The sequence below is a fragment of the Myxine glutinosa genome, chromosome 2 (assembly GCF_964187855.1).
Source record: "Myxine glutinosa chromosome 2, kmMyxGlut1.1, whole genome shotgun sequence".
NCBI classification, from domain to species: domain Eukaryota; kingdom Metazoa; phylum Chordata; class Myxini; order Myxiniformes; family Myxinidae; genus Myxine; species Myxine glutinosa.
Window position 1 is genome coordinate 180,367,040 of NC_136262.1, and position 9,895 is coordinate 180,376,934.

The following is a 9,895-nucleotide window of genomic DNA, read 5'->3' on the forward strand; positions in this document are numbered from 1 at the left end:
TGCATTTGAGTCTGTTTGTCTGTCTGCACAAAATAAGTACGCTTTTCTCTGCAACCGTTGGTCCGATTGACAGGAAATTTTCACAATAGGTGCATCTCCTCCTGTAGAATTTTCAAATGATAATTATGACGTCATAGATCACGTGGTATGGGCGCCATCTTGGAAAAACCGGAAAACTTTGCACCTCTATATCTCCGACAGCTCTGCAAAGAAAAATTGAGACATGGCTCATTGTAAAGAACTCTCCATGGGGAATAACATGTTAATGATGATTTCATAGGTGCCTCCATCCATTACGAAGTCATAATTCTACAAGTACAAAACTTCATCAGATCAAGATGAAATTTCTTGAGCGTCATCTTGGGATAAATTGGTGGAGACAAAATATAATGATGACGTCATCGGTCATGTGGTTCGGCCACCATATTTCTACTGCTAAACTGGAGGTTTTTGTTTGTGGCAAGAAGGAGATTTGTGTTCTACAGTGCTCAAATATATAAATCCATTTAAATAAAATAAAGATTTTAAAGGCTGTAGAGGAAAAATATGTTTTTCCACAGGTTTACCACCGATGATGCCCCCTCTTTTACACCACCGTATTTAACCGGTTTAAATGAGTTATTCGTGCCCATTGTTTGTGTCCTTTAGGACGTCCCTAAAAACGTTAAGTTTATTGTTTGAAACGATTTTAACGTTTGTTTGACTGCCAGACAGGCAGACAGATAGCCAGACAGACTAAAACAACCAGCTTGCCCCTCTCTGCGCATGCACACTAGGGACGAGATTCTATATAATTTGCCAAATTCAGGGCCAAAGTACTGCTGAGCTGCAGATTCGTGTTTTGATTTGTGTTCTGCAGTGTTCAAACTAGAAGGGCACTCAGTAGGGAGCATACCTCTGCCTGGTGAACAGTTTATGTTTTGTATCCCACTGATAGGCTGGATCTGGATTCCGACCTGAACCAAAATCTAATCTGCTTGTTCTTGTCACCTTCCCAACTCATCCACAAAGTTTATTCATTACTAGTCCATAACTTTTTTAAATATCATGTTATATATCGCTTTTCACCCGATCTCTCAATGGTGAAGAATAACTTAAAAATAAAATAATTCTTGGAGCCGAATCCATATTCACATCTTCACCAAAATCGAAACGACTCGTTCTTCTCAGACACCCAACTTCCCCACCAAGTTTCGTCCAAATTCGTCCACAACTTTTTGAGATATCCTGCTATATATAACTTTTGGCCATATTGTAGCGGTTGCCGCTGAGCATACACAATCGCCTTACACCTGCCGATGACGCAACCAGGGAGCGATCACTGTACCGGGCTCGCCCAGGCCGCCCGGGCATGCCCAGACTCGCCTTTCCCGGGCTCGCCCGGGCCGCCCGGGCATGCCCAGACTCGCCTTTCCCAGGCAAACGCTCCGATCGGCATGCCGCGCCCGGCTTGGGAGGCGTGGCTTCCGGCATGACGTGTTTGATTGTGCTTATATATATTGCTACCCGATAAACGGGCTTTTCAGAGTAAACGAGTTTTCGTTTTACCAATAAAGGAGCTCGGACGAATTCCCGTCTTTTGTCGCGTCAATCCTTTCGACTCGCGTAGGAGCACAGTTCCTCACTGGTGACCCCCGACATGGACATGGCAGTTACCCTTAAACTGCCTACCTTCTGGGAGGCTCACGCGGCGGTTTGGTTCGCCCAGGCAGACTCCCAGTTTGCCCTGCGAGGCATTACCGCAGATGACACCCGCTTCCACCATGTGGTAGCGGCACTCAGCTCCGCCACCGCGGCCCGCGCCCTGAGCCTCCTCCAGCACCCGCCAGCCGCTGACAAATATGGCGCGATCAAGACGCTCCTCCTCGACGCATTCGCCCTCTCACCGGCAGAACGCGCACGACGCCTGCGCGACCTGCCCGAGCTCGGCGACACGCGCCCGTCCGAGCGGATGGACTACATGCTCTCGCTGCTAGGTGAGCACTCCTCGGATTTTCTTTTCCGGGAGCTGTTCCTCCACCAGCTACCTAGCCAGGTACGCTTCGCCCTGGCAGGCACGCAGATCACGGATCCCCGCGCCCTCGCCAGGGAAGCCGACAAGATCTCCTCGGCAGGCCAGCACATCAGGGCAGCTACCTGGAGCCCGCCGCCGTCCGAGGCGACACCCATGGCGCCCGGTGCGGTTGGAGGCCGAACTGCCAGTGCGACTGGTGGCCGCCACGCCGCGCCGACCGATTCCAACACGACAGCCGGGGCCTCCACCTGACCAGGCATGGTGTTATTACCACGCTAGGTTCGGACAAAAGGATCGGACATGCCGACCCCCGTGCACTTTCGGCGAGTCGGGAAACGGCAGGGCCGGCGTTCATTACCAGCCATGTGCGCCGGCCACTCGGGCAACTTGCTTTTCATCAAGGACAAAGCGTCCGGGCGGCGTTTTCTTTGTGACACCGGCGCCCAACTGAGCGTCATACCCGCCTCCGAGCAGGACAGGCAGACCGCCGTTTGCGGCCCCTCCTTGGTCGCTGCCAACGGATCGGCCATCCGCACCTTCGGCCCGCGCAACGTCACCCTCTGCTTCGGTAGCCAGCGCTTTAATTGGACCTTTGTGACGGCAAGCGTGCCCATGGCTTTGCTAGGCGCCGATTTCCTCTGTGCGCACGGGCTGCTAGTCGACGTAAAACGGCGTCGCCTCGTCAACGCCGAGACTTTCAGCTCCATGGCATGCACAATGAGCAGCTCCGCGCCGACCGAACTATCATGCGCCCTCCTGGCGGCGATCGAGTTCGCTCGCCTGCTCGCAGAGTTCCCAGCCCTCACGCGGCCAACGTTTTCGGCCATCGCAGTGAGACATGGTATCGAGCACCACATACCAACTACGGGCCCGCCGGTCTACGCCAGAGCCCGCCGCCTCGACCTGGCCAAGCTCGCCGTGGCAAAGGCCGAGTTTGACGCGTTGGAGCACCTCGGCATCGTGCGGCGCTCCGATAGCGCGTGGGCCTCACCTCTGCATATCGTGCCGAAGCCGGGGGGCGGCTGGCGACCATGTGGCGACTACCGCCGCCTCAACGACGTTACCACCCCCGACAGGTATCCTGTCCCGCATATCCAGGACTTTTCCGCCCGTTTGGCGGGGCGGGTCATTTTCTCGAAAATTTACTTGATACGGGGATACCACCAGATACCTGTCAGGCCGGCTGACGTCCCAAAAACGGCCATCATCACACCTTTCGTCCTTTTCGAATTCCTGAGGATGCCATTTGGCCTCAAGCACGCGGCCCAGGCGTTCCAGCGCTTGATGGACGGCGTGCTGCGCGACCTGCCGTTCCTCTTCGTCTACCTGGACGACATCCTCGTCGCCAGCACGTCCCGGGCCGAGCACCTCCTCCACCTCCGAACACTGTTCGGACGCCTCAGCGAGCACGGCTTAATCGTCAACCCGGCCAAATACCACTTCGGCACGACGGCCGTTGACTTTTTGGGCCACCACATCACCAAGAACGGGGCCGTGCCGCTGCCAACCAAGGTCGAGGCCATCACCAAGTTCCCGCGTCCCCGCCCCATCAAGGCCCTGCAGGAGTTCCTCGGCATGGTGAATTTTTATCACCGTTTCGTGCCCCGCGCTGCTCAGCTCATGCGGACCCTTTACGAAGCCCTCCGGGGCAAGCCGGCCAAGCATGACATCGTCTGGTCCGCAGACATGGACGCGGCATTCACAGGCGCAAAGCTGGCCCTTGCCGACGCAACGCTGCTTGCTCACCCGGTGCTCGACGCTCCCATCGCCCTCACTATGGACGCCTCCGACTACGAGGTGGGCGCCGTACATGAACAATGGGTGAACGGGGTTTGGCAGCCACTCGCTTTTTTTAGCCGGCAACTCCGGCCGAACGAGCTAAAATATAGCACATTTGACCGCGAGCTCCTCGGTCTATGCCTGGCCGTTCACCACTTCCGCCACCTCCTGGAAGGCCGCCCGTTCACGGCTTTCGTCGACCACAAGCCGTTGGTTTACGCGATGGCCAAAGTCACGTAGCCGTGGTCGGCCCGCCAGCAGCGCTACCTCTCTGCCGTGTCGGAGTTTACCACGGACATCCGGCACGTCGCCGGAAAAGACAATGCCGTGGCTGACTGTCTTTCTCGGGCCAGCGCGAACGCGGTCCACCTGGGCGTGGACTTCGCGCTTATGGCGGCCGACCAGACCGCCGACACCACGGTGCAAGCCCTCCGGGGGGCGAACACGGGCCTCCGCCTGGCCGACGTCCCCTTCGCGGACAGTCCTGCTCTGCGACGTCTCCCAAGGCCAGCCTCGCCCCATCGTGCCCGTTACCTGGCAGCGCCGCATTTTCGCCTCCCTCCACGGCCTTTCTCACCCGGGCCGGAAAGCTTCCCAGAAGCTGGTGTCGGCGCGTTTCGTCTGGCACGGACTTCGACGGGATGTCCGCGACTGGGCCAACGCCTGCACGGCCTGCCAGCGGGCCAAGGTCCACCGCCACACCCAGGCCCCGCTGGCACCTTTCACCGTGACCGAACGGCGTTTCGACCACGTCAACGTGGACCTGGTGGGCCCCCTTCCCCCATCACGAGGTTTCACACACCTGCTCACCATGGTGGACAGGACCACCAGGTGGCCGGAGGCCGTTCCCCTCGCTTCCACCACAACCGCCGATGTGGCGCAGGCTTTCATCGCCACCTGGGTCGCCCGTTTCGGCGCACCGGCAGACATCTCTTCGGACCGCAGTCCGCAGTTCACCTCCGAGCTTTGGGGCGCGGCCGCCCGCAACCTGGGGGTCAAGCTCCACCGTACCACGGCCTACCACCCCCAAGCCAACGGGTTGTGCGAGCGTTTTCACCGCTCCATGAAGGGCGCGCTCATGGCCGGCCTTCAGGACGGCGGTTGGGCCGACCGGCTGCCGTGGGTCCTTTTGGGCCTCCGCACGGCCCCCAAGGAGGACCTCCAGGCGTCCACCGCCGAGCTCGTCTACGGCCAGCCGCTACGCGTCCCGGGCGAGTTCGTGCCCGATGCTATCAGTCTCTGGTCCGCGGCTCGCCAGCGCTCGGACCTCCAGGAGGCCACCCGACGGTTTGCCCCCGTGCCAACGTCCCGCCACGGTGGCCCCCGGTCCTACATCCCCCCAGTGCTTCGCACAGCGGAGTACGTTTTTGTCATGACGCACACTGGGGGCCACTCCGGCCGCCGTACGACGGGCCCTTCCGGGTCCTGCGACGGGACGACAAGTCCTTCGTCGTCGACGTCGGCGGCAGGTCGGACCGGATTTCGGTGGACCGCCTCAAGCCGGCGCACTTGGACGTCGACCAACCACCACGGTTGGCCCTTCCTCCGCAGCAAGGCCGCCCCCCCGTCCACAGTTCCCCCTGCTCGACCACCCACCACCACACCGGACCCCCCCCCCCCCCCCCACGACCCTCTAGGGGTCGCTTCGGCCGGGTCATCAGGACCCCCCTTAAATTGACCCTGCCGGTGCAAGTGGATTCTGGGGGGGCGCGTGTAGCGGTTTCCGCTGAGCATACACAATCGCCTTACACCTGCCGATGACGCAACCAGGGAGCGATCACTGTACCGTGCTCGCCCAGGCCGCCCGGGCATGCCCAGACTCGCCTTTCCCGGGCAAACGCTCCGATCGGCATGCCGCGCCCGGCTTGGGAGGCGTGGCTTCCGGCATGACGTGTTTGATTGTGCTTATATATATTGCTACCCGATAAACGGGCTTTTCAGAGTACCCGAGTTTTCGTTTTACCAATGAAGGGGCTCGGACGAATTCCCGTCTTTTGTCGCGTCAATCCTTTCGACTCGCGTAGGAGCACAGTTCGTCAATATCACTCAATGTAATGGTGAAGAATCACTTTAAAATTTCACGAGCTGGATCCGGATCTTCACCAAAATAGAATCGATTCTTCCTTGTCACATAGACAACCTGTCCAACAAGTTTCGTCCAAATCCATCCATAACCTTTTGAGATATCATGCTATATGTTGGTTTCATCCCCATCTCCCAATGGTGAAGAATCACTTAAAAAGTTCTAGTAGCCGGATCCGAATCCGGATCTTCACTTACTTCTAATCATTTCGTCCTTGTCACATACGCTACCTCTCTGCCAAATTTGGTCCGAATTCGTCCACAACTTTTTGAGATATCTTGGTCACAAACGGACAAACGGAAAGACAAACAAACAGACAGACAGGGGTGAAAACATAACCTCCATCCACCTTTGGTGGCGGAGGTAAATATAACATTCAATTGAAATTATGTTGTTCCTTGGTCATAAACCGACATCTGTAGACAGACCGACATCTGTAGACAGACAGATAGATAGACAGAGTGAACCAATTGCTTAACCTCACTTTTTCCTTTGCGCACATGGGGTAATAAACCAATTGAAAGTAGTTTCGGAGTACACCTCGATGCAGGTACCTTACCTGGAAGTTGGTGTTGGAAAAGTGAAGGAGAGGAGCTGGTTCCAGAAGGGATCATTATGTGAGATGGCACTGGGACCAGCCAACTTCAGCAAGTACACGTTTTTATCCAAGTCTTTCAAAGCGCAAGTACTCTCAGCTTCCACACCTTCAACGGTGCTGCCAATGGATCCCATTTTCAATCATCCACTTGCTCACACCTCCAATGGAACGGAATACACACTGGCAGACGTACAACACATGACAAATAACACAAAAGACCGACCATTTAAAGCTTTATGATGCTCATGGAGGATCCTTGAAAGAATCCTTTGAGCAGAAACACGATGAAAAATAACATATCAAAGTGTTACAACGAACAATGTATAAAACAGCTCGAATGCAAAATCTTCTTCTTCGTTTGCATGCAGAACATGGATATGGGTTGCATGATTTGCTGCGGGTGCTGCTGTACTTCTAACGAATGCAGTGCCCCCTGAAGGTTAGAGCAGGAATTTGTAATTTGTTCATGGTACCGGCGATAACTCCCCTACTCTTCATGAAAGACACCTGTGGAATATAATGGGTTACCCACTCATGCTGGCAGTCGGCAGTAGGTGTCTCATTGATGTCTCGCACCTGCCTGTGAAACACCAGGGTGGCAGTGTATATCTGGGCTGAGATTCAAACCCGGACGAGACAACTCAGAGGGGAGTGGGTGTACCCCAAGGCCATCCTGCCAGAACTAAACGCAAAACCGAGTGAATAAACCAAGACAGACACTTTAGTTCCGCAAGGGCTCATGATACCTTCCGACACCCCCTGAGGAATCCTCCGAAGCACCAAATCGACCACGTTCACGTTAACGTTCGAATCATGCAACAGAACGACCACGTCGGACCAACCTCCTCCGTATAACCTCTTTATTCGGGCAACTCGAGCTCGAGGACACAAACATTGGTGACGGCACCCTTTCATTAACCAATGTCGACTTCAAATGACCTGCAATGTCTCCTGGACATCTCCTTACTGATCTTTAAACCTGAATGGTCCAGGGAATTAAACCCACAGCAGTAACGGGCCCATTCAATTTACCTGCCAAACCACCGCAGGCTTCAATACTGTATACGCACTACCAATATGCACACTACCCAACATAACCCCATGTATGGACGCACTACCAATATGCACACGACCCAACATTACCCCATGTATGGACGCACTACTAATATGCACACGACCCAGCATTACCCCATGTATGGACGCACTACCAATATGCACAGTGCACACTACCCAATCCCTGGTGTTGGGCTAGCGGCTAGGGTGCCGGCTTAGGATCCTAGGATCGAATCCCGGTCGATCGCTGAATTAACGCCAGGGGGGTTGACTCAGCCTGTCATCCTTCCGAGGTCGGCTAATTGAGTACCAGTTCACTGGTAATTCCCTGTTTGTCGTTAAAGGCGGCAAAAAGGGTTGGCGTCAGGAAGGGCATCCGGCCGTAAAACATTGCTTCAAAAAGGGGACCAAAAAAAAAACAACAACAACCACGGTTCCCGAAAAAGGCCAACCCCCGCTTGCGGGGAAAAATGGCCTCTAAAGGTGGTTTTTTACACTACCCAACATTACCCCATGTATGGACGCACTACCAATATGCACACGACCCAACATAACCCCATGTATGGACGCACTACCAACATGCACACGACCCAACATTACCCCATGTATGGACGCACTACCAATATGCACAGTGCACACTACCCAACATAACCCCATGTATGGACGCACTACCAATATGCACACGACCCAACATTACCCCATGTATGGACGCACTACCAATATGCACAGTGCACACTACCCAACATTACCCCATGTATGGACACACTACCAATATGCACACTACACAACATAACCCCATGTATGGATGCACTACCAATATGCACACTACCCAACATAACCCCATGTATGGACGCACTACCAATATACACACGACCCAACATTACCCCATGTATGGACACACTACCAATGTACACACTACCTAACAGTACCCCTGTGCGGATGCACTACCAATGTACACACTACCCCTCTGCTGATGCACTACCAATGTACAGACTACCCCTGTGCGGATGCACTACCAATGTACACACTACCCCTGTGCGGATGCACTACCAATGTACACACTACCCCTGTGCCGATGCACTACCAATGTACACACTACCCCTGTGCGGATGCACTACCAATGTACACACTACCCCTGTGCGGATGCACTACCAATGTACACACTACCCCTGTGCGGATGCACTACCAATGTACACACTACCCCTGTGCGGATGCACTACCAATGTACACACTACCCCTGTGCGGATGCACTACCAATGTACACACTACCCCTGTGCGGATGCACTACCAATGTACACACTACCCCTGTGCGGATGCACTACCAATGTACACACTACCCCTGTGCGGATGCACTACCAATGTACACACTACCCCTGTGCGGATGCACTACCAATGTACACACTACCCCTGTGCGGATGCACTACCAATGTACACACTACTCCTGTGTGGATGCACTACCAATGTACACACTACCCCTGTGCGGATGCACTACCAATGTACACACTACCCCTGTGCGGATGCACTGCCAATGTACACATTACCCCTGTGCAGATGCACTACCAATGTACACACTACCCCTGTGCGGATGCACTACCAATGTACACACTACCCCTGTGCGGATGCACTACCAATGTACACACTACCCCTGTGCGGATGCACTACCAATGTACACACTACCCCTGTGCGGATGCACTACCAATGTACACACTACCCCTGTGCAGATGCACTACCAATGTACACACTACCCCTGTGCGGATGCACTACCAATGTACACACTACCCCTGTGCGGATGCACTACTAATGTACACACTACCCCTGTGCGGATGCACTACCAATGTACACACTACCCCTGTGCACTCCCAATGCACTCCCAATGTATACACCACCCAACACTACCCCTGTGCGGACGTGGTGTGGTGAAACGTTCAGGCTGAGCACTGGTTACTTGTAACGAGCTGGAGTAAGTTACTCTCATCGGCAAATCGTCTTAGATAAATAAATAAATAAGCAAATAAATAAATCGTTGGCATCACCAAAACAAAACCGTCGAGGGCCCAGAACACTTACAGTTACAAGAGGTCGGCGCTGCACTCCAGCTGCTTTCATCGGAAACAATTTGGAAATATATTCAAGGATATTTATGTAGCAACAAATAACTTCATCTCGAAAATGCTCCGAAAGACCGATGAAAACTCTCCATCCGCAGCGTCATTTCCCCGCACGCTCCACGTCGCACTGACTTTCACTTCCGGGTTGGGGGCGGAGTTTTCCCGGGTTGGGGGCGGAGTTTTCCCGGGTTGGGGGCGGAGTTTCCCCGGGTTGGGGGTGGAGTTTGCCAGGTTTACTCGTGACGCGCCCGAGTCGCGCG

At 54.6% G+C, this 9,895-nt stretch overlaps 1 protein-coding gene across 2 annotated transcripts in view; it reads right to left on the bottom strand.

Annotated features, from left to right (window-relative positions):
* DYM (dymeclin) overlaps window positions 1-9,764 on the bottom strand; it is an 82,908-nt gene extending 73,144 nt beyond the window's left edge. For both annotated transcript variants that reach the window (XM_068106679.2, XM_068106678.2), the window contains exons 1-2: window positions 9,595-9,764; window positions 6,436-6,654 (exon numbers count right to left, since the gene is read on the bottom strand). In XM_068106679.2, the coding sequence (XP_067962780.1) occupies window positions 6,436-6,608 (173 nt within the window). In that variant the 5' untranslated portion in view covers window positions 6,609-6,654; window positions 9,595-9,764. The remainder of the gene's footprint in view (window positions 1-6,435; window positions 6,655-9,594) is intronic.
* Between the last annotated feature and the right edge of the window lie 131 nt (window positions 9,765-9,895).